Source organism: Etheostoma spectabile, unplaced genomic scaffold (assembly GCF_008692095.1).
Source record: "Etheostoma spectabile isolate EspeVRDwgs_2016 unplaced genomic scaffold, UIUC_Espe_1.0 scaffold00018351, whole genome shotgun sequence".
Classification (NCBI taxonomy): Eukaryota; Metazoa; Chordata; class Actinopteri; order Perciformes; family Percidae; genus Etheostoma; species Etheostoma spectabile.
The window spans coordinates 12,987-38,329 of NW_022604219.1; the positions used below are offsets into that span (position 1 = coordinate 12,987).

Below are 25,343 nucleotides of genomic sequence, written 5' to 3' on the forward strand. Positions count from 1 at the left end.
GACATATCAAAAAATTTTGTTTTACATGCAGAACACAAATCTGACTTCAAAATCATATTTTTTCTTTTAGAAAAATATGTGACATATCACAGGCTTACGGGGTCACACAAATGGTGGTTTGTGAAACCAACAGTGTTTATGAGGTCTGTTTACATATTACACACACACACAAACCAGGTAACGGTATAAGAGGACTGACCAACATTACAAGACCTATAATAATGCAGTACTATATTTAATCTCTTAAAAACCTTTTTAAAGACCCACTACAATCCTCATTTTTAGTTATTTTCATTCTCAGTGGTCTTTAATTTGTTATGAAATTTTTAGCCAAAATAACAAAACTTTTTGAGTTAGATTAATAATTGGATGACAAATTAATGACTGAATGTCAACCATTACTTTTTCAATGTGAGCAGCCAAGGCCAGATATGTGATTGACTGTTTTCCCTAAATGAGGTAATGGTTACTGGAGTCAGAGGTTTGATATTATGTTGGATGGAGGACAAAGGTCCTGACGGGCATCTAAGCAAAGTTTTGTCTATGGACCGGTATAGTAAATTCTGTATATTGTAGATGTGTTGGATCTGCCCATATTTGGGCATGTCTCAAACTTTTGGCATTATCTGTTTGGTTTCCCCAGAGGACACACACTTTAGAATTGAAAGGAGCATCAGAACTTAATGTGTACTGATCATTCATTCACTTCTCCTTGATCAAGTAAATAAACATTTTCAACGCAAGACATCCTGGACTCATGTCTACTCTCTCCACTGATGTATGGGGCTGCATGATTAAAATCTCTAACAGCACGTAAAGTAACGATAATCGTGCTTTTTTTAATGGATTGTTTAATATTGTTTCTAATTGTTTTTAGAAGCTGATAATGCTTTTGATTGGTTGAGGTTATCAACCTGAAATAGACAATTCTGAGTGAATAAATTCAGAAAAGAAAGAAAATGAACTGAGTTTCCTGCACGTAATCTGTTTTTTTCTAGGCCTTTCAAGTTTGGCATGTTAAGGAAGAGTAAGAAACTTGACAAACACAAGCTGTTGTATGACACCATAGATATAGTCTAAAAAGACAACACAAAAAATGGAGTGCAAATGCACCAGTTGTTGTATTGGAGCCTTACTCACCCATAAAAATGTAGTCGACGTTAGAGGTGATCCTATCAGGATTTTTTGGGCCGATAACCGATACTGATCACGGGCTATTTGAAGCCTTAAATTTTTTGTGTAGCATTGCATATTGATGTAACTATTCTTGAGAACATTAACTTTCACAATTAGGAGATTTCAATTTCAATTCATTTATTTCAAAGGGACAATGTGCAACATTGAACATATTGGAAAAAAAACAACATTATTGCACCCCAATTGCAGCCAGAGGCTGATTTACATTGGCTGTCCCCCCGCCAGATGTTACCGGCAACTTCCCAGAAAAACATTTTAAAAAATTACACTTAATAATATATAATGTATAATATAACGATTATTATTTGAAAATTATTTTTTGTTTATCGTCACAACGCTGGCTGCACACATATTGTTTTTTAGTGTGGGTGGCGGTTTTGGCGCTTAAAAGTCAGCCCCTTGTTTCTCACAAAGTCTCTAATGTTTTGGCATGTTCTATTTTTCAGTGCTGGCTGTTCACATTCTTTGCAAACCACACACTCCTTCTTTGATGCTAAATGACCTTTAATTATGTGAGACTTGAAATGTCTCAGCACAGCTTTTTCTTCTGCTTTGGTCCATGGTCTTCGTGTCTTGTCTTTGCGTACTGAAAACAAACAGGATGACATAATTGTTAGTATGGCTGGCTACGACTTTCATCCGGATAGAAACAATTAACCATGACAATTAATAGTGGTTTTGTGAAAGTGACTTTGCCAGCTGTTTACTAATTGTAGTAAATGACGTATTTCCTGTATGCGTGTGTCTGTAATCCGTAAAACTGTTTCCACTGCAAAAGGTTGCATATTTCGTTCATTAAAATGTTGACTTTTCCACTTCCACCGTAAAACATTTCAAGCAATATTTCACGTTTTTTTATAAATTTCCAGCGTTTTCATTAAGATTTTTTTCCTCTGCAAATTGAACATAAAAACCCCACTTCTCTCTTTTTGTTGTTCTCTGTTTGTCTCTCTGTCCCTGCATGTTGATCTGATGATGGTGATGACCTCTTTGTAGGCCCAGAAACTTAACTGAAGGTTAAGCACTGGATATTATAAACTTGATACGTATTATAATGTAACTTGATCATACCATTATGTACAGGAGGGAGTCCATCTGCATCAGGAGTGTCCATGTCTGAAAAATGTGTAACAGAAGAGCATAGTAGATGCCTTTTATTAAAAAGTATTTGTTGTTCAATTTTGTAAAGAAAGGAATTGAATATTATTTACTATATTAGTACTATATAACTGAGGACAAGAACTGAGGTTCAATAAACACTAATATCCAACATCAGTTAGCTCAATAAAAGCAGAAATAGATCATATAGGTTTACATTGTATTGAAACTTCATTTCCTGATCCAAGAAAAGTTTCGGGGTTCCAGTGATTTTCAGTCAAATATGTCTTTAGATGGCTGTTTCACATTTATCTGCAACCTGTGAAGACCATAAGTAATATGGCCGTTTCCACTGTTCATTGTTTATGCTTCAGTCAGCAAAAATAGTTTTATATGCTTCCAAAACAATATGGTTTTTATTATAGTTCAAGCACTTTTCAAGCACTTTCAATGCCCATTTTAAAACTTTTTACAGCACCTTATACACAAGTTTTATTTTCAAAATCAAACCTGCCTGAATCAATGTAAATGGGAGGATTTGAGCCAAATGACATTCAGCTGGGTCATTCTGTGTCAAATCCGACTAAATCCAGGAAAACAACTCTCTTAGATTTAGCCTTGGTTTTGGGACACATTCTTAATATATACAAGGTTTGATCAAAATCAGACAGTAACAACAACCCAGAATACTCTAACAGTGCACAGGCACCTGCCTGAAAAATAGCCTATTTTAATTTTTTTTTAATTACTTCATTGCCAAGACATATATGTATCTACTGGAATAGAGCAGTTTAAATATTATATAAGGCCACCCTCAACTTTACAGTGGGCTACTAGCTAGGTGTGGGGGTGGGGAAAATCGATAAACCATCGCAATATTTTCAGTGGCAATACTGTATCGAAACACAGGCGCTAAATAGGGATCTGTTATTGTGTATAGTGGTCAGTTTGTCCCATTTTGCAACAATTAAAGTGACATGAACAAACAGAGACATTTATCTTTTTAAATAAAACAGATCTTGACAAAGTTTCGTTTTAGGGACGTCATTTGAAATTGGGAAAAATTTGAAGTTGGAAAAAAGGTTATGAATTTCCCCCTGCCAGTGGGGCTCTCGGGCTTAGGAGGTTAAGAGGATTCTTAAGTCCTTAAGAATGTTTGAATCCGGGAAACGCGGCCATTGTTGTAAAGTGGCCAGGAGCTACACAAGATTAAAAAAATAAATGATGGAATAGGTAATAATTTAATCAATGGAGAGTGTCTAGAGCTAGTTTCCAGCAGTATGTACTATATGTACCAACATTATAGATCATATTCAAAGTACATACCGTTCAGTTCACGAGGACAATCTACCTCTGCTTTGTTGTGAATGTTTGTTGTGAATGTTTGTTCCTCCTCACTCTCATCATCATCATCTGTGACATCTGGACAAATAATGGGAAAGTACTTTAATTTGGTTAAAAAACAAATTAAAAAGGTTACATTGTGTAATATCTGAATGTTGGAGCGTTATGTCAATGTTACTTTGGTAACTGACTCCGTTTCTGGATCAAGTCAGTTTTCAATGAACACACTTTCTGGAATACCTCCCACTAATAGATCACCGTGATGATTAAATCTAAGTTTCAATGAATAAATAATAAATTCAATCTGTGCCAACATGTCCTATACTGCTTTTTACTGCTATATTTTACATACTGCCTGTCCAACATATAGTCTCATAGATGCTGTGTTGTCCAGGGGATTGTACATCAATGTCACTGCCACATTGGACTACGCAAGACTGGCCTGTAAATAAACACACGGAAACAGAGGCTGGGGCTTTCTGGACAGAAACCACAAAATTACATTTCTCACCTGATCTCAATAAGTCACCTTGTAAAAAAAATCTGACCTGTTTCACCAATTTATGACATAGGCTCATGTTTAAGGGGCAAATGTGAAATACGATCAGGATGTCGGCACAGGGTTATTATTTTGAAAATTTACTGGATGCAGACGCACCGCATTTTATCAGTGTAGGTGACTTTTCCCCCACTGCGTCCTGTGAGCAGACCTCTGTCCTGGTTTTGTTGTTGAAGTTTGTAAATCCGGCTAGTTTGCTGGGGCCACAAATAAAGAAAAAGGAAAAGCTGTAGCTGCGAGGTGGAGTGAATGATCAATGGTGGTGCTACAACTGTGGGTCAGGACACCGGTTTTGTGATGCAAATGTGTTACTCTTTTGAACACATTGTTTTGTCAAGCAAAACACTTTCTTTGTGACCCCAGCAAACTAGCTGGAATTACAGAACTCTACAACACTGAAGCTGAGGATGTCATACAACTTCATGTCAAAAAATGACCTTAATAAGGCCTTACAACTCATGTTGCATATAAGAGCAAAAATTAGATCCATGAGGTCAAAAGAACTGCTCCAAGAGCTCAGGGAGAGTTGTAGAAAGGCACAGATATGAACAAGGCTAGAAATAACAAACCGGCATTTATTGTTTCTGAGAGCTCAGTGTCTCCAACCAGGACTGGCCATCCAGCCAAACTGAACAGTTGGGGGAGAAGAACCTTGATGAGAGAGGTAGCTAAGAACCTGAAGATGACTGTGACTGAGCTCCAGAGACCCAGGTTGCAGGCCGACAACCACTGCTGCAGATCTGCACAAAAGCTGGTCTCTATGGCAGAGGTGACCAATGAGAGCTTCTCCTCAGTGAAAGACAAATAAAAAGGCTTCACAGTTACTCACAGCCTGGGAGTTCATCAGGTTTGTTTTTTGCCTTTCATGTGTTTCTGAAACTATCTCCATCTCCACACAGGATATCTGGAACTCAGTCAGAGGGATCTTTGGGGTGCTTACCTCTCTCACCAAGGTTCTTCTCCCTAGCTGTTCAGTTTGTCTGGCCAGTCAGCTGTAGGAAGAGTCCTGGTTGACCCAAACATCTTCCATATTACACTTATGGAGACCACTGAGCTCTTGGAAAAAAAAGGCAGTAGATTTTTTTTCTAGCCTTGTCCAAATCTCTGTCTTGCTACAGCTCTCTCCGGGCTTTTCTTCAGCTCTTTTGACTTCATTTTTGTTCTGATATGCACTATGAACTGTAAGGTCTTATTTAAAAAAGTGTGTTCATTGAAAATCCAAATCAAACCAATTCATTCAAGACAGCTGGACTCTGATGAAGGTGTGGAACCATCTCAAAGCTGAACAAAGAAAAATGGACGGCGCCTGAATGACCTACATTAGTGTGACAGCAAAGTTACGTATTTACTGAAGTATTTACCTGATAGCTTAATTAATTACTTTGAAACCACAAGATTCACAAAAGGCATGGTCTATAAAACTCCAGTAATGAAGCCCTCTAAAGATCCTTTAAAACCAAGATTTCTTTAAATACATACTATAACCCCTTTAGGTCTACATTTTACATAAATAACATAAGAATTTTAATACCTTCAATTTCGTCAAGAGATTTTCCTTTAAGCTCATGCATCTTTCCCTTTTCCAGTGCAAGGAGCAACTTGGAAATTTTGGCACTCTGTATGGTAGGCTCTGACAGACGGTAGAACTGTCTATGTACTGATATATCGTGCCCCATAAAATCAGCAAGCTGATCTAGTTCATTGCTCTTCAAGTTCAGGATTTGTGATGTGGTCGCTATGTCTTTGCGCAGTTGAGTTGATCGTAGATACTCTGGCCTCTTGGCACCACACTCATCTGCGAGCTGTCTGAGACACTGATGTCCTCTGTAGTAAGTCAGACAATTTGGTACAGCAAACAAGTATTCATTTTGGTCTGGGACACCACATTCTTTCCTCTTCTCAATCATAATGTTGAGTCCATTTACCATCTTAGGTGTCAGCAGCACTGCTACCTTTCTATCCCTTTTTCCTTTTAGTTCAACACGCTCAAAATAGTTGCAGAGTTTCTTTTCACACTCTGACAGCCCCAATTCATCAAGGGTGTTTGTTTCTTTGTTTCTTTCCAGAAAGTGTCTCAGTTTCATCTTTGAGACCTCCCCAACACGTCTTCTATTGAAAAGGACAATCTTGGTCAATGCGGCTTTTGCAAGGCTGGAGTAGTTCTGCACTGTTGTCTCCTTCTTTAATGCAGCAGTTGCTGATTCAACAGTTTTGTCAAGATGCTTGTTAAATTTCGTTACATCATCAGTGAGCGGTAATTTGGCTGTTTTGTTATATTTCAGGTCACTAATGGTGCTTAAGGCACAGTGGGATATGTACTCCGACCACTTTGCAGTATAAAGCTTCTGAAACGCCTTTGAGGATTTAATCAAGTTGTCATCTCCAGCCATAAGAGCATGACAATGAATGATGTCACTCACTTTCAACAGTGAGTGTCCAATTTTAAGTGCAAGGCTTGGAGTTTTGTAACAGTTCTTTTCTTTATCAAATCCTGCTGTTTCTTTTACTGCTTCAATTACTTCCATGAAATTACCTGGTTTTATGGCATCCTCTAAGGTTAGGATTAAAGACCTTTTGCGAATGGTTTGCAGGAATCTTCCCAGCTGACGGATTTTTTGGCGGATATAGTCATGTTTTGAAGGGTCATGTCCATGTTTTGCGAAAAGGGTGTCAGCATACCGAAGAAGGCAGAAGTCATTACGAATAACACTTGCAATGACATCGTCATGCATATGGCTTAACATTTTAAGCACCCCATCATCAACTGTGCTTGAACATGCTGACTGGATTGCAGATGCTAGGCCGAGCACTCTTTTTCTTCCTTGATGATCCTGTTCCTCTGGTTTGGAGGAGCACCTTTTCATATGTCTCCATAGTTCTGGTCGCAAAAACATACCCTTACAATGGATACAATATTCATATTTTTTGCATTCAACCTTCTTGGCTCTGCGCTTCACTTTGAGCTGACCACTTCCTTTTTTCAGCACATCTCTGTTATACTCAAAGTTTCCCCTGTTGCGAAGATTCTCTAGAAGCTTCTTCCTAGTTGTTGAGCTTGCTGGGAGACTAAGGGCATATGCAACATCAGAATTCTCTTTTATGTGAGTTTTATAATGCCGCGCTATTTTGAAATGAAAATCCTTGCAAATGAAGCAGAAATTTTGTCCTGCTTTTACAACACTGGTTGAAGGTACTGTGTTGGTGCAAGATTGTCCAGTGTTAGGGGTGTCATCTGTGACATTACAGTTCATAGAGGTATCCATTAGTGATTCTTCAGCGACCTGTAATGTTGGGTTTGCCAAGCTGTTTATTGGTTCCTCATCCTCTGTGTCACTTTCTGAGCCTGGAACGTATTCTGGATCAGATACATCATCCGATAGCTCCTCTTCACTGAAGTCACTTTTATTCTGATTAAAATACAAGGAAAATAAAAGAAACCATAAGGCATACATAACACCTGTAATAAACACTACATGACAATCAACAAGCAACAAGCAACTGGACCTCATATGTTTCTCACTGTGCTTTTATAAACCACTACTGAGCGCGCAGACACACACACAAACTAGGACTGTTCAAAATGTTTAAAAAGAAAAATATTTTAATAACAAAAGAGAAAAATTATTTCACATAAGTTGCTCAAAGCGGTCAAAATAATGAATGTGGAAGCAGTCTAGGGACAACAAATGTTGTAGAAATGCCACTGTGTGGACTATAGTTTAACTGCTGAGCACATGGCTAATTAATTATGCTCATACTCTGCTCGTTCACTTTTATTTTTGTTCTGTTTGTTTGCTGGCTTTTATTGTTGAAGTTTTGTTTCCAGTCATTCCATGTCAGAGAGTGTTAAACTCCACACCTCTCTTCTCCTGTTATTTTAGATTAGATAGATAATTGCGGTGGTAAACATACTACAACTATGGGTAGGAGGGGAAGCGTAATTTAAGCAGATGGAGCAGTGTCGTTCACCTTGTGTTAAAGCCGCAGTACATAAGTAAAAGTACGACGACGCTTAATTTATTAACAGTGAATTGAAGTCAAGTGGTAGATATGTTACCAAAGGTCAGTCGCTGAAGTAATTAAGTGGTTGCTCAAGTAGTTGAAAAGAAAATCTTGATTTAGCAATTTCATTTTATCAACATCATCCTAACTAAAAAAAATTACGATGTATAATCGATTTATTTATCACAAACACACGGAAGTCTTTGTGCTAAAATAGTGCTTCTAACTGCTAAACACACAAGGGTTATTGGACCATATCAAATCATGAGTCATATACAGAAGCAGAAAGCGAGCATCTTTTCAGGTCATGTTAAAGAATTTCTTGCATTTGAAGCTATACCAACAAATGTACAAACAAACCTCTTCAGGGAGCACTGTAGAGGAGAGAAATGGTGTGTTGCCTGCAGATAGAGAGACGACTGGTGAGTGGTCTGCAGATGGAGAGACAACTGGTGAGTGGTCTGCAGATGGAGAGACAACTGGTGTGTGTGGTCTGTAGATGGAGAGACGACAGTTGAGTGGTCTGTAGATGGAGAGACGGCTGGTGTGTGGAGAACAGGTTTCTCTACTGTACATGGAGCCATAGGCTGATGGAGGGGAAAAAAGGGAGAACAGAGGAGAATGAAAGAGGGAGACATGGCAGTTATTTCAATGTAGAACATCTGCTGCTGAAATACTGAATTTGAAATTGAGCTGATCTACCAACTCACACACATTAAATATTATCTGAACATATTTAGCTAGAACATTTACTGAGCAGACTCACAATATTTACATTTTGCTCAATGGTGAATACCTTGTGAAATTTGATTCTATAACTCATAATTGAACGGCAATTTTTGGAAACGTGGTTAACAAATAATGACAAGTCAATGAGGATGCTGCCATTACATCTTTGGTATAGTGGACTGCTAGGGTATTTCACCTTACTGATGTTTTCAAAGTTCATACAATTTCAAATGTAATTTGTGTTTTGTTTTCAAATCAAAATAGAGGTATCAGCATCTGTGAGAGTCCACAGTCAAAGAATTATTTTGGTGACATCAATTTGAGAATACATTTTGTTACATTCACTGTTAACACCAAATCTATTACCCATGACACAGAATACACTATTTGAACTAACACTTTAAACCTTTTGGAAAAGCAGTTCAATAAATATCTTTTTATGCCAGTTCTTAGTGCTTATGTAGGTGTAGGTGGCATAAAAACCTTATGGATACTGCTTCCAGTAAAGGGTTACCAAAATAACTACTTACCAAAGTCTTTTGTCTTTTGTCTTTGGAGTGAAAGCAGTATGTATGCCAGACAGTGGTGCAAACTGTTAAAACCACAAAATACTAAGGTTAGCATTAATGTTGTAATGTTTCACAATGAAGCTACAAAGATATGTACAGCTCGTCAGTGCTACTGTTGAGGAAAACAGGAGGAATTTTGTGCATTCCACACAGAGACCTGAGCAAGATGGCCAGGCACATCCACTCAACACCATGGATCCCTTGTTGTGATGCTGCACAACAGCGTGTCGAACAGCAGGTAGACAGCATCGCTGGGATTTAGCTGTGGTGTGTGGTGGTGGCTGGCCACTTCGCTTTGGTCTTGGGATGAAACTTGCCAAACCCCAGCCTCTACTGTGCTCCTACCGCTACTGCTGTAAACATCGTCAAAATCTCACCCAGTGTTGCTAGAAGACCACTAGTTATTTTTCCTCAGTGCATTGCGCCAGATTTTGACAATGTTTACAGCAGAAGCAGCAAAGTAGAAACCACCATGTTATTTTAATAAACTCCAGGGGCCTCATGTATAAAAGATTTAGCAGTTTTTATACCAGAAGATGGTGTATGGCCAAAACATTAAAAGAGTACTTACATACAGAGGTGGGTAGTAACGAGTTACATTTACTCCGTTACATTTACTTGAGTAAGTTTTTGAAAAAAATTGTACTTCTAGGAGTAGTTTTAAATCACTATACTTTTACTTGTAACTGAGTAGATTAGTGAAGAAGAAACTGTACTCTTACTCCGCTACATCAGGCTACAAGGAGCTCGTTACTTTTCTTTTTACCTCTTTGGTATTCTACGCGTCATTGTTTTTACCCCAGTGTACGTCTCATTTTAATGTTTTATTTTGACAGAGAGAGAGAAAGTCTTCCGCTTAAGGTGGTTACCTTAGGAAAAGTGCGAAACAGCAGCTACATCATGCGGCGTCTTCTGTGTCGACCAAAACAAACGGACATGTGAGCGTTCAACAACTCAACATCTAACCTGAGGAAACGTAGCGGTAGTTTTAGTTTCTGCTGTGGAGAGGTGGATCTTTGTCTTTTAGGTTACATACGGTATGTTTTACACATGCAGTATCCATCCAAATTTAATGTGACAAGTCTCTCACTTAAGCTATTTTGTAATTAATAAATTAATTTTAATTTATTTTATCGATTGGATGAACAATAGTTCGCCTAAATATGATTATTTTGTATTTTTGTCGGTCTGATTGATGCTTGTGTTAAGAAATAAATCAGACGTTACTCAACAGTTACTCACTACTTGAGTAGTTTTTTCACCAAGTACTTTTTTACTCTTACTCAAGTAATTATTTGGATGACTACTTTTACTTTTACTTGAGTCATATTATTCTGAAGTAACAGTACTTTTACTTGAGTAAAATTTTTGGCTACTCTACCCACCTCTGCTTACATACAAAAATATTCACATGTATAAAAGCGGGCGTACGCCAGGTCCTGCGCACATTTCCTTTATACATCACAATCAACGCGAAGTTGAGCGCACGGGCACGAGCCACCGACTCCGCCTTACCTCCTCCTATAAATTAATATGGAAATGCCTGTAGATGCGCCCCGATGTCATTCTTTGTCCAATTTTCCGTCCTCATGTTTAACAGAGGTTAACATGTGTAACATTCTCCAGATGAATGATCAAACTTTTATGGAATATCAGCGACTGCTCAACAGTTTGCGTGATGGCCAGCACATTCTCCCATCAAGGTAATTTTTTATACATCACAAAGTGTCCGTGAAAACCAGCGTACGCAAACTTTTTGTTTGTACGCAACGTTTATACATGAGGCCCCTGGTGTACTTCAGGGCCTTCATCTCGCAATGTGGGCCACTTGTTTTTTCACAGAGTCAATAGCTTGACTCATTGAACAGCCTAATATCTGATTTCTTCACTTTTCTGTATAACAATAACAAAGTTCATGTTTTTTCCTTAATTTTTTGATTTGGAAAACAATGGGTGCAGTTTTCTTAATGCATGTTCACTTGTGAATCTTTAAACTATGATGAGGATTTTAAGGCTTCATTCGCTTTTTAACCTATTTCTGCTGGATGCTTCGCACCGACACATTACATCTACCGCCGGTTACTGCGTTGAACCTGCCGGCTGCTGCGTGGTGCAGCATTTTGTATCCGCCTGTCTTTTCATGACGCGTGCATCAGAGAACGCAACGTCATTGGTTCAAATACACATGAGGCGGGTCTTGTTGGCTATTTAAAGCCATGTGACCACCAAAATGTACCGTAGTTTGCTGAAAATCATGTCAATCAACGAGACATACATGTGCGTTTGTTTATGAATTTTTGAGAGACAAGCAAGAAAATGGTTATGACAGAGGAAGATTTTGACAGCGAGGACAGTGACATTGAGGTGGAAGATAGTGAGGAGTTTGGGAGGGAGGACGTGGTAGATGATGATGATGATGAAGAAGTGCTGGATGATCCTTTGCGCCACGCAGCAGCCGGCAGGAGGTTCAGAGTTGCGCAATGCAGTAACCAGCGGAAGATGTAATGTGTCGGCGCGAAGCATCCGGCACAAACGTGTTAAAAACAACTTTAAGTCTGTTGATTGTGAGGGGATTGTCTTTCTACAGGCAAACACAGTGTACATGTGTAATGCAACATGTTGATCTTAGAATTTTTATACAAACCTTCACATCTTAGCCCCCACCACTTCAATGAAGAAAATGGCCCACGGCAAAGTGAGCATTTTTCAAATGAGCCCAAGTTCTCTTTCACAACACGATGTTTCTTGCAATCTATAAGAAAAAAACACATTGAAATTTATCTTGTGAATACAGATTTGAATTTTGTACTTTGATTACTTCCTCTAGGGGGCTGAAATCTAGCCTTGCAATGCCAGCTCAAATCTTCAGAATGTTTTCTTCTCTGGGATGTTGGGGTTTTATTGTTTATTAAATTCTAGTTTAATTTGAATGTAAATTTGAATGTTATCAATTGATATCCCAGGGGGATTTTGGGACTGTCTTGAGACAACACCGCTGTGTTAAGCAGCGTCAACTGATCCCTGGTGTAAAGAATAGTGTCATGGCTGTACACAGACTCCCCAGACACAGCTGTAATAAGCGTGAAAAACAGTGAGGCCAGAGCAGACACAATTTCACTAGTGTCCGTAGTGCAAATAAATAAAATCCACCAAATAAATCCAAAGAAAAGTAAGATAAAAGTTCGAGGAGAAAGAAAAAAAGAAGAAAACAATGGCTATGCCAATTCTTACCCGTCTCTCTCTTCCTCATTCCTCCTGAATTATCTTGCTTTCTTCTCTTCCTTCCTCTCTGTTCTTCAAAACCTTAAATAGATTATAATGAAAATGAAAACAATTGGATTGTGTAAATTATGTATTATATCCCCCTCAAATGACTTACTACTTATTATAAGGTTTTGCCTGGTATGTCCTTCCTCTATTATGTTTTTTTTATAAATATTTCTTACCATCATTGCAACCCCCTGGCCTCTTGGCTTGCTGCTGTTATCCAACCAAATTTCCATGTGGAAAAATAAAGCAAAACCACAATTAAAACACTCAAAGGTCACACAGCCATTACTAAAACATCAGTCATAAAAGAGTAGATTACGGATAAACAAGAGAAGAGGAAAGAGAAAACCCATCAGTCATGGAAGAATTACATCTCCAGTACCTATGAGATCTATGGTACTTTCGGGTCTAATGCTACTGTGGCAAATTGGCCCAAACACCATGAATAAGCACACAAAACATATAACAAGGGTTATGGAACCATAACAAACCTAAATCCTATACAGAAGCAGAAAGTGAACATTGTTTCAGGTCATGTTAAAACACTTGAAGCTACACCAACAAATGTACTAACAAACCTCTTCAGGGAGCACAGTGGAGGAAAGGAATGGTATGTCGCCTGTAGATGGAGAGACGACTGGTGTGTGGAGAACAGGTTTCTCTACTGTACTTGGAGCCATAGGCTGATGGAGGGGAAAAGGGAGAACCAGAGGAGAATGAAAGAGGGAGACATGGCAGTTATTTTAATGTAGAACATCTGCTGCTGAAATACAGAAATTGAAATTGAGCTGACATATCAAACTTCTGGCTTGCATTTCATTTGTATCCGGCCCCAAAGAAATTATCTATATTATATCACTATCAGAGAGAGGAGACCGAGAGGACGGATAGAAGACAGAAAGGAGACAGAGAAAAAAGATCTTATGCCATGCTGCAGTCTTCTTATTATATACTATTAATTACTATTTTTTAAATAGATTCAATTGGTCACATGTACTCTACCTTGGATATTTGATGCCTTTGGGAAGAACGCCATGGCAGGTTTTCTCCTCCGTAGTCATAGGTTATTTCTTGCCCTTCCTCAATGTCAACAATGGCAAACAAACACAGACTGGGTACACCATCCACCTCTATTTTTTTCATTTTTGCATTTGGTTTTTCAGCATCATTCACGAGTCTGCCAAGTGTCCCATCTTCACTTGAAGCATCAATGCTACAGGAGAAGGAGTTAAATATCATAACAAAATTGGGATTAAGAAGCAAGAACATGATTGCCAAGCATTTCTTTTACCCAGAAATGTCTGCATAGGGCCATTTGCACTAGGGGGCCAACAGAGTCATCGTGGTGCCACTATTTGCCCCCATAGTGGAAACAAGGGTCATGAGTGGTTTTGTTATTGATCAAGAATATCATCCTGCAATTCAGCTTACACACCAATGTTCCGTTCCTTTGTGTTTGAAGACGTATGTATACTCATTCCACGCTGTAGTCTTATCAGTCGTCTTCAAAACTCCTCTGTACTCCAAAACGAATGAACCTTTATGAATGGGCTCCAATGCAAACACACCTCTTCCTATCAATAAATTAATGAATAACAGTTAGTGAAATTATTAGATTGAAAATTTTAAATTGTGATAAAAATGACAATGATGCGGAAAAAAAAATTGAATTCATAAGATCTGCTAACTCACTCATCACATATCTCTACATTACTGTACAGATTCACAATATTTTCTGTTTTTCCTTGATGAGAAAAGGCATAACCTGATGAAAACATTGTGAAATTTGACCCTATAATTGCTTTTGTCATAAGCCAATATTTAAAATCATGCAAAACTGTGATGTGACATACTATATTTTACTGCATGGCCTTGTATGCTTCACGCTGTCGTTATAAACCATCACTGGCCACACAAAAACACACACAAGTCTAATATCTTAAAGTATTGGTTCACACTGTCTCACTGTAGGCCTCACATGCCAAACACCGGTCTCAAAAACCATGACCATGGAAACACAAAAAACACACAAGTCTAATATCTTAAAGTATTGGTTCACACTGTCTCACTGTAGGCCTCACATGCCAAACACCGGTCTCAAAAACCATGACCATGGAAACACAAAAAACACACAAGTCTAATATCTTAAAGTATTGGTTCACACTGTCTCACTGTAGGCCTCACATGCCAAACACCGGTCTCAAAAACCATGACCATGCAAACACAAAAAACACACAAGCCATACTGAATCTTAGTCATATACAGAAGCTGTAAGTTAGCATTGTTTCAGGTCATTTTAAAGCACTTCCTGTGTTTAAATCTACACTGACAGTGGACTGACAAACCTCTTTGAGCAAGACTGCGGGAAACATGGCTGCTGTGTGCAAAAATCTGACCACAATTGACCAAAAACAACAAAAACTGAGCTAAAAAAACAACTAGAACTGAAAAAGGGAATTTAATAAGATTCAAGCATATTGGGATTTGGGGGCCTTTATGAATTGGCTTCAATGCAAACACACCTCTCCCTATCAATTAATAAACGAATAACAGTTAATAAAAACAAGTGTAAAAAAAAGTGAAATTATTAGATAGAAAAATTTAAATCGTGATAAAAAATGACAATCATGTGAAAAAAAGGTGAAATTCATAAGATCTGCTAACTCACTCATCACATATCTCTACATTACTGTACAGATTCACAATATTTACTGTTTTTCCTTGATGAGAAAAGGCATAACCTGATGAAAACATTGTGAAATTTGACCCTATAACTGCTTTTGTCATAAGCCAATATTTAAAATCATGCAAAACTGTGATGTGACATACTATATTTTACTGCATGGCCTTGTATGCTTCACGCTGTCGTTATAAACCATCACTGGCCACACAAAAACACACACAAGTCTAATATCTTAAAGTATTGGTTCACACTGTCTCACTGTAGGCCTCACATGCCAAACACCGGTCTCAAAAACCATGACCATGCAAACACAAAAAACACACAAGTCTAATATCTTAAAGTATTGGTTCACACTGTCTCACTGTAGGCCTCACATGCCAAACACCGGTCTCAAAAACCATGACCATGCAAACACAAAAAACACACAAGTCTAATATCTTAAAGTATTGGTTCACACTGTCTCACTGTAGGCCTCACATGCCAAACACCGGTCTCAAAACCATACCATGCAAACACAAAAAACACACAAGTCTAATATCTTAAAGTATGGTTCACACTGTCTCACTGTAGGCCTCACATGCCAAACACCGGTCTCAAAAACCATGACCATGGAAACACAAAAACACACACAAGTCTAACAACTCAAAGTATTGGTTCACACTGTCTCACTGTAGGCCTCACATGCCAAACACCGGTCTCAAAAACCATGACCATGGAAACACAAAAAACACCCAAGTCTAATATCTTAAAGTATTGGTTCACACTGTCTCACTGTAGGCCTCACATGCCAAACACCGGTCTCAAAAACCATGACCATGCAAACACAAAAAACACACAAGCCATACTGAATCTTAGTCATATACAGAAGCTGTAAGTTAGCATTGTTTCAGGTCATTTTAAAGCACTTCCTGTGTTTAAATCTACACTGACAGTGGACTGACAAACCTCTTTGAGCAAGACTGCGGGAAACATGGCTGCTGTGTGCAAAAATCTGACCACAATTGACCAAAACAACTAAAACTGAGCTAAAAAAACAACTAGAACTGAAAAGGGAATTTAATAAGATTCAAGCATATTGGGATTTGGGGGCCTTTATGAATTGGCTTCAATGCAAACACACCTCTCCCTATCAATTAATAAACGAATAACAGTTAATAAAAACAAGTGTAAAAAAAAGTGAAATTATTAGATAGAAAAATTTAAATTGTGATAAAAAATGACAATCATGTGGAAAAAAAGGTGAAATTCATAAGATCTGCTAACTCACTCATCACATATCTCTACATTACTGTACAGATTCACAATATTTACTGTTTTTCCTTGATGAGAAAAGGCATAACCTGATGAAAACATTGTGAAATTTGACCCTATAATTGCTTTTGTCATAAGCCAATATTTAAAATCATGCAAAACTGTGATGTGACATACTATATTTTACTGCATGGCCTTGTATGCTTCACGCTGTGGTTATAAACCATCACTGGCCACACAAAAACACACACAAGTCTAATATCTTAAAGTATTGGTTCACACTGTCTCACTGTAGGCCTCACATGCCAAACACCGGTCTCAAAAACCATGACCATGGAAACACAAAAACACACACAAGTCTAATATCTTAAAGTATTGGTTCACACTGTCTCACTGTAGGCCTCACATGCCAACACCGGTCTCAAAAACCATGACCATGGAAACACAAAAAACACACAAGTCTAATATCTTAAAGTATTGGTTCACACTGTCTCACTGTAGGCCTCACATGCCAAACACCGGTCTCAAACACCATGACCATGCAAACACAAAAACACACAAGCCATACTGAATCTTAGTCATATACAGAAGCTGTAAGTTAGCATTGTTTCAGGTCATTTTAAAGCACTTCCTGTGTTTAAATCTACACTGACAGTGGACTGACAAACCTCTTTGAGCAAGACTGCGGGAAACATGGCTGCTGTGTGCAAAAATCTGACCACAATTGACCAAAAACAACAAAACTGAGCTAAAAAAACAACTAGAACTGAAAAAGGGAATTTAATAAGATTCAAGCATATTGGGATTTGGGGGCCTTTATGAATTGGCTTCAATGCAAACACACCTCTCCCTATCAATTAATAAACGAATAACAGTTAATAAAAACAAGTGTAAAAAAAAAGTGAAATTATTAGATAGAAAAATTTAAATTGTGATAAAAAATGACAATCATGTGAAAAAAAAGGTGAAATTCATAAAATCTGCTAACTCACTCATCACATATCTCTACATTACTGTACAGATTCACAATATTTACTGTTTTTCCTTGATGAGAAAAGGCATAACCTGATGAAAACATTGTGAAATTTGACCCTATAATTGCTTTTGTCATAAGCCAATATTTAAAATCATGCAAAACTGTGATGTGACATACTATATTTTACTGCATGGCCTTGTATGCTTCACGCTGTCGTTATAAACCATCACTGGCCACACAAAAAACACACAAGTCTAATATCTTAAAGTATTGGTTCACACTGTCTCACTGTAGGCCTCACATGCCAAACACCGGTCTCAAAAACCATGACCATGCAAACACAAAACACACAAGTCTAATATCTTAAAGTATTGGTTCACACTGTCTCACTGTAGGCCTCACATGCCAAACACCGGTCTCAAAAACCATGACCATGCAAACACAAAAAACACACAAGTCTAATATCTTAAAGTATTGGTTCACACTGTCTCACTGTAGGCCTCACATGCCAAACACCGGTCTCAAAAACCATGACCATGCAAACACAAAAAACACACAAGCCATACTGAATCTTAGTCATATACAGAAGCTGTAAGTTAGCATTGTTTCAGGTCATTTTAAAGCACTTCCTGTGTTTAAATCTACACTGACAGTGGACTGACAAACCTCTTTGAGCAAGACTGCGGGAAACATGGCTGCTGTGTGCAAAAATCTGACCACAATTGACCAAAAACAACTAAAACTGAGCTAAAAAAACAACTAGAACTGAAAAAGGGAATTTAATAAGATTCAAGCATATTGGGATTTGGGGGCCTTTATGAATTGGCTTCAATGCAAACACACCTCTCCCTATCAATTAATAAACGAATAACAGTTAATAAAAACAAGTGTAAAAAAAAAAGTGAAATTATTAGATAGAAAAATTTAAATTGTGATAAAAAATGACAATCATGTGGAAAAAAAGGTGAAATTCATAAGATCTGCTAACTCACTCATCACATATCTCTACATTACTGTACAGATTCACAATATTTACTGTTTTTCCTTGATGAGAAAAGGCATAACCTGATGAAAACATTGTGAAATTTGACCCTATAATTGCTTTTGTCATAAGCCAATATTTAAAATCATGCAAAACTGTGATGTGACATACTATATTTTACTGCATGGCCTTGTATGCTTCACGCTGTCGTTATAAACCATCACTGGCCACACAAAACACACACAAGTCTAATATCTTAAAGTATTGGTTCACACTGTCTCACTGTAGGCCTCACATGCCAAACACCGGTCTCAAAAACCATGACCATGGAAACACAAAAAACACACAAGTCTAATATCTTAAAGTATTGGTTCACACTGTCTCACTGTAGGCCTCACATGCCAAACACCGGTCTCAAAAACCATGACCATGCAAACACAAAAACACACAAGTCTAATATCTTAAAGTATTGGTTCACACTGTCTCACTGTAGGCCTCACATGCCAAACACCGGTCTCAAAAACCATGACCATGCAAACACAAAAAACACACAAGCCATACTGAATCTTAGTCATATACAGAAGCTGTAAGTTAGCATTGTTTCAGGTCATTTTAAAGCACTTCCTGTGTTTAAATCTACACTGACAGTGGACTGACAAACCTCTTTGAGCAAAACTGCGGGAAACATGGCTGCTGTGTGCAAAAATCTGACCACAATTGACTAAAAATGACTAAAACTGAGCTAAAAACAAACTAAAACTGAAAAGGGAATTTAATAAGATTCAAGCATATTGGGATTTGGGGGCTTTGAGATAAAAGACATCTTCGAATCTCAAATCCAGCCATTACACTAAGCAAGTACACACAGGGTTTAAAGCAAAAACTTACCTTTGATGGGGTTGATGTATCTCCAGACACACAACGCTTTCTCCTTCTGCAGTCTTACGTGATTTTGTGCATCACAAATGGGGTCTAGTCTGCCTCGCCTCACTGTAAAATATTATGTCAAGTCAGTCCTTAAAATATACAGCATTATCAAAACTCATTTTAGGTTTGGTATTATGCTAGGCACCGACACAGCTCAAGCCAGACGTGCCATCAGGCAGTTCAGGGACAAGCAATGATGACATTTGCTTCAATCTTAGACCAGAGGGATATTCCAGACAGGAGGTTCAACAAACTCTGAGTCCAACCCTGAGATGAGGGAAACTCTGGCTTTTTTTGTTTCAGGAAAACCTCCACCTAAGAGTCAGTTATTATGGTAACCGAGCCTGTGAACCTAACCTGGTCGGGAGGAGGTTTTCTTTGAGTTTCTCTCTGTCTCTCTCTAACACAGCGCTCTTTCATTTCCTCATTCATTCATTCAATCTGTACCAGATGAAATTTACCACAGTTTGTTATCTACATGAATGAAAAAACAGTAACAGTAAAATTAACTGTGTTAAGCAGAATATAAAACTTTTTATTTTCTAAAAATATGGCATTTTCTTGTGTCGACGGTCCCGTTGATGAAAAAGCTGCTTTACTTTGCAGGGTGTCATGTTGGGAGATGATATTAAAGCCCCGACATTTTCAGCGTGACCCGCTCTTAAATGTTTTAAACCTTTTTGTAATGTTCCCTGGACACAAACCAGTAATAGCCATTAAAAATGAGTTCTGCAGTCGGTTATTATTTAATTATTATTATATTATTATTATTATTTAATGATGTAAATCCTTTGAAATTAAAAGATTATTTAATATAATTAGGTTAATGATGTTGCTGTATTTCCGTCAACCAGTTTGTTTGTGGTTGTTACCATGGTAACATCGTGTCGTGGCTCCATTCATCCTGCCTTTTTATTGTGGTTGTGCGCGGGCGTGATCGAACCTACTCCAAGTTGATTGACCCAACTCATATCAGCTGTTCTGAAACCGACAACTTAGTTTCCCATCTCAGGGTAAATCTACTCAGACATCAGGGTTTGTTAAACCTCCTTCTTGAATGGAACCCAGGTCTAAACTCGGTACAAAACTAGTTTATATGCCCATTAACGATAATTCGCGAATATAGAGCAACAATATTGTATGCAAACAACACAACCCCTCAAATGAAAGCGGTGCCTCCGCAGGGACATTCTAAAACGTGAAACGTGAAAAAGCTTAACGTGGTTTAATGTATCTAAACAACGATCAATCATCAACATATTTATCATGGCTATATCTTGTCATGAACCCTTAAGCCTGTCAAAAAAACGAAACTCAAATCCAACGATTATAGAAGTTAGCTCACGTTAACGTTTTCTTCTTCATTGGTGTCTATGGCGAGGAAAAGGCTTAACGTGAAAAAGCTTAACGTGGCTTAATGTACCTAAATAACGATCAATTATTAAAATTTTTCTCTCACATATTGCTCCTCATAACCAGTGAAAACTGTCAAAAAAATCGGACCCAAAGTCCTATGGACGGTAGCTGACATTAAGCGTGTCTGCTTCATTAAGGGATGTAAGGAAAAAGCTTAACGTGAAAAAGCTTAACTCTCACATATTATATCACCATATTTCTCTCACATATTGCTCCTCTTAACCAGTTAAAACTGTCAAAAAAGAGGAGCAATATGTGAGAGAAATATGGTGATGATTGATCGTTGTTTAGGTACATTAAACCACGTTAAGCTTTTTAAAACGTCCCCCTCCGCAGCTTCCATCGCTCGCGAGCAAAGCCATGTACAACAGAGCGTCCGAAAGCCAGCAGCCAAACCGCTACAAAAAGCCAATTGCTTCGCCGAATATGACTGAAACCCTGACAGTAACTGTGATGACAGAATTAGCTTACCAGCTAGCTGCAGTGCTAAAGCCGTTTACACCAGCTCCACTCCGGCTAACAGACGAGATGCAAACAACGGGAGACACGTTCTCCCGTGACACAAAAAGGACACTGCGTTTGTTTTTAAAACACAAAACCAACAAAATGCCCCTCTCCCACAAACCTAGCTTCACAGCGGAATGGGGTTCAGGCCAGGGGAGGGAACTACTGGAAGTCAAACGTCGCGTTCAAGATCGTCTTGTTAAACGGTTTAAAAACACAGACAGGATTTGAAGTGCTATTTCTATTTCAATCAAATTAACGCTTGTCATTTTCCTTCGACGGTCGAAACATCCGCGTTCACACAAAGAGGCTGAAAGGGTGGCCAAGATTTTTCTAAGCTGGGCTATCCCTGATATCGACATAACACCGTCAGTCTCTTCATCGCTAGCTAGCTAAACAAAATGGATTTTACTCTTTCAGAAGCTAGCGCTGTTTAGCTAGCTGACAGCGGATCCAGTGAATCCAGATCCAGCATTAACATTCATTCATGCTGGCAATAAGATAAGATAGAATGTAAGACCAGCAATAAGAAAAAGAATAGAGAACAATAAATAATTAGTACAAAAAAAAAAGTAAGAAATATGTAGTAAAATAGTCATGACCTTACATTATTTACACAAGTAAATTATTATTAATTATATAAACTAAAGCTTCTTTAAGTCCATCAATGCTGTCAGTCATATATTTATAAAATATAAAATATGAAAGTCTTACTTTTCGAAGTTCATCCCTGTCTTCCCGGCATGTCCACACTGCAAGCCCGCTGAATTTCCCGCGTTGTGTGTAAAATTGGCGCGTCATTGTGTGTATTTTCGCGGAAACGTGTATAACTTGCAATGTCTCTTGCAGCCTCTGGGGGCGCTGTTGGACACACACGTCTTGGTCTCACAAACCCATCCTGCCTTGTGAGACCAATATGTATGAACCTCAGAAAGGCAGGGGGTTGGCCATTACTGTAAAACAACTATATTAACTGTTAGCACTAGAATCTATGTAATCACACATGTATTCATAATGCCTTATATAATTAATATTCAATAGTTATAGCATCAAAAAGATTTATGTTTACGAGACCATCAAAATCGGTTCCGTAACCCGATTGGTCTCGTAATGCTGGTGAGTAAACCTGAAAATTGGTCTTGTAAACCATGTATGCCTACACACACACACACACACACACCACACACACACACACACACACCACAGTATGATACAGAGTGCAAAAGCTAGTACTCTTTCTCATCTGAATCGCATCAGTGTCGTCCAAGGCGTACAGTAAGTTGCAGTAACTAAAGCCAGGTATCTCATCAGTGTTTGTGCCAGACATGTGTTTAGTGGTGTGTGTTTCTTTGTCACAAGGTCCAAGGTTTCAGCAAAACATTGACACCATTTCCTTCCGTTGCCATTCCAGCAGGACGTAGCTCACTGGCCACATAAAGCAGTGACTTGTACTGTGCATCAGCACAACTACACAACCCCCAATTGCGGGAATCTGCACACTCAGTGAAATCTAAATATCCAAGGCAGACTGTTAACTGTGAGGGGAGGGGTGTAGCTGAATACGGGCATTTGAACAGCTTTACTGTTTGTTTTGTTTTATTCCTCCTTGGTGATATATAACGTTTTACAATAATTTGGATGCTGTGAGTTTGACTGTTTGATGTCCCCAAAGTGTGGATTTTACTAGATTTCCAATATTGCTTTGTGGGTTCATCTTTAACCCAGTTTGGAGTTTTAGCCAATATACTTTTCTGAAACATTTGGATTGTTTTTCCATTTGTTTGACGGGAACCTTAAAGGGGAGCGAGGATGCAAAGAAAGACTGAATTTGGTGCAATCTGTCATGTTGTCAAGATCGTTGTGACTCTAACGGAAAACATTTGGAGTCTGTGATATGAGGGAGAGGGAACTTCTTTTTTCCGTTTGAGTATTCATTGGAAAAATGTGTCTGACCACAAACGAATGGAAAATACATACAAGGTGGCAGAGTGGCAAAATACCCCTTGCTCTTCATAAGATGTAATCAACTTTAAAGTGGAAGTAACTTATTCTTATGTGCTAATGTAGCAGAGTTACTCTCTATACTCACATTATATGTGGCCTTTTAGTTTAAAGTTACCAATGTCATAACGTCTTCTAAACAACATGACTCAAGTATCTTTAACATCATTGATATTCAATATATTGATCACCATTCATTGCAGTGTACTTTAGGATTGTGCAATTACTCAGATTTGAATCGTTGAACCTAACGATCACAAAAGCTGAAGAATCCAGAAAAACGATTGTTTTGCACATTGCGTTTTAAAAATAAACTCTTATTTTGTCTTGTGTTCTAAAAAGTTCAAGCGTGAAAAATATTAAGGGAAATTTCAAAGTTCAGTGTTTTCACTGTTGATTTGAAGTGCAATAAATGCAACATCTATCAAAAAGATTATGATTTTATCCAGCAGCCCTAGTCAGGGCTGGGCGATATGGAGAAAATCCAATATTACCTATTTTGACCAAATACCTCGATACAATTCCACAACAATTTTGTGGTCTTGACACTTAGTGCTTTCACAAAATATTTACACAATAAGATTTTTGATAAATAATATATGTGGATATAATGACTAAGTGGGAAAAGGCAAATAATAGAACAGCTAGAATAGTCTGGTAAGTTAAGAAAATGGCATCACTATACTGTAATGCAGCCTTTAAAACCAGGGTAAGACAACACTTATGCCATGTTATGAAATTACGATATCCAAAATCTAAGACGATATCTAGTCTCATATGACGACATCTATGTATCAATATATTGCCCAGCTCTTGCCCTAGTGTATTTCTAAAAAGTTAATATTGTTGCATCCGATAAACAATGCATTCCAAGAATTGCATTGTTTTGTTGTCAATTATGATATACTTCTTTGATGCATTGTCTCACAAATTGATGCGTCTTCATACTTATTTTAGTGAATGACTTGTAATAGTTTTCTTAATACCTGACAACAACCTCAGAGAAACAGTTTAAATGGGTTTAAATTGCATTGAATAGTGAGAAATGTTGCTCACTCTGTCATTCGGAGGCACATAAAACCTGATATTTGCCATTAATGTAATAACAAAAATGGTTCTCACTAAAATTGCATCATTCAAAAGGGATTTTCTTCTTAAATTAAGGTCTCCGTAGATTACTTAAGCGGTGACAAGGTTCAAACTTCAATAGACGTATCCGAATAATTGGCTAGACTATCAAGATGGAAAAATGTGTTCTTATTAGTTTGCCAAAAGTCAGACTTTCGGAATAATTTTTAGCTTGTTTTCCTCAAATCCAATCACATGAGAATTAATACGTTTCATCATTTATTTATTTTCAAGATAATTTGTGGGGCATTTTAGGCTTTTATTTAACAGACAGATAAAGACTGAAGAAGAGAGAGAAGCTGAGTCGGACCTGGCCCGCTGCGTCGAGGAGTAAACATGGGCACCTGCTCTACCAATTGAGCTATATGGGCGCCCCGTTTCATCTTTGTGCATCCAGTGCCAGAATGAGTCATGGGCATGTTAGCCTAGCTTAGCTCCAAGACTGGAATCAGGGGGAAAAGGCTTGCCAACCCTGTCAAAAACAATTTTTCTAGACCTCCAAAGCTGTCTTGCTATAAGGCTTGGCACCAATAAGTGCAACTGCGTTGTGTTTACAAAAAGTTAATTGACCAGCCCGATGCATAGCAATGTGTCCGTCATTTCCCACACATAATTTCAAAAACGGAACATGCAGTGCGAAGTGCACATGTCACGCATACCGCAGACATAGACGTAGATTGCAATTTTCTAGAGCAGACAGATGTGTT

The 25,343-nt window shown here is 38.1% G+C and overlaps 1 protein-coding gene across 5 annotated transcripts; it reads right to left on the minus strand.

The window, feature by feature from the left end:
* On the minus strand, positions 1 to 22,687 carry LOC116680211 (histone-lysine N-methyltransferase ash1-like). Of its 5 annotated transcripts, none has more exons than XM_032509437.1 (11): positions 22,222 to 22,687; positions 19,549 to 19,650; positions 14,204 to 14,342; positions 13,771 to 13,981; positions 13,347 to 13,451; positions 12,945 to 12,975; positions 12,730 to 12,801; positions 12,143 to 12,250; positions 9,460 to 9,521; positions 8,561 to 8,787; positions 7,501 to 7,605 (listed from the first exon to the last, which is right to left on the minus strand). In XM_032509437.1, coding segments are annotated over exons 1-11 (1,158 nt in total). In that variant the 5' UTR covers positions 22,223 to 22,687; the 3' UTR covers positions 7,501 to 7,505. The 5 variants fall into 5 exon arrangements, with proteins under 5 accessions (XP_032365324.1, XP_032365325.1, XP_032365326.1 ...); XM_032509436.1 differs by having other exon boundaries at positions 12,945 to 12,978; XM_032509433.1 differs by lacking the exons at positions 8,561 to 8,787; positions 9,460 to 9,521; positions 12,143 to 12,250; positions 12,730 to 12,801; positions 12,945 to 12,975 and adding exons at positions 1 to 1,783; positions 2,269 to 2,313; positions 3,622 to 3,717 and having other exon boundaries at positions 5,730 to 7,605.
* Positions 22,688 to 25,343: the final 2,656 nt, after the last annotated feature.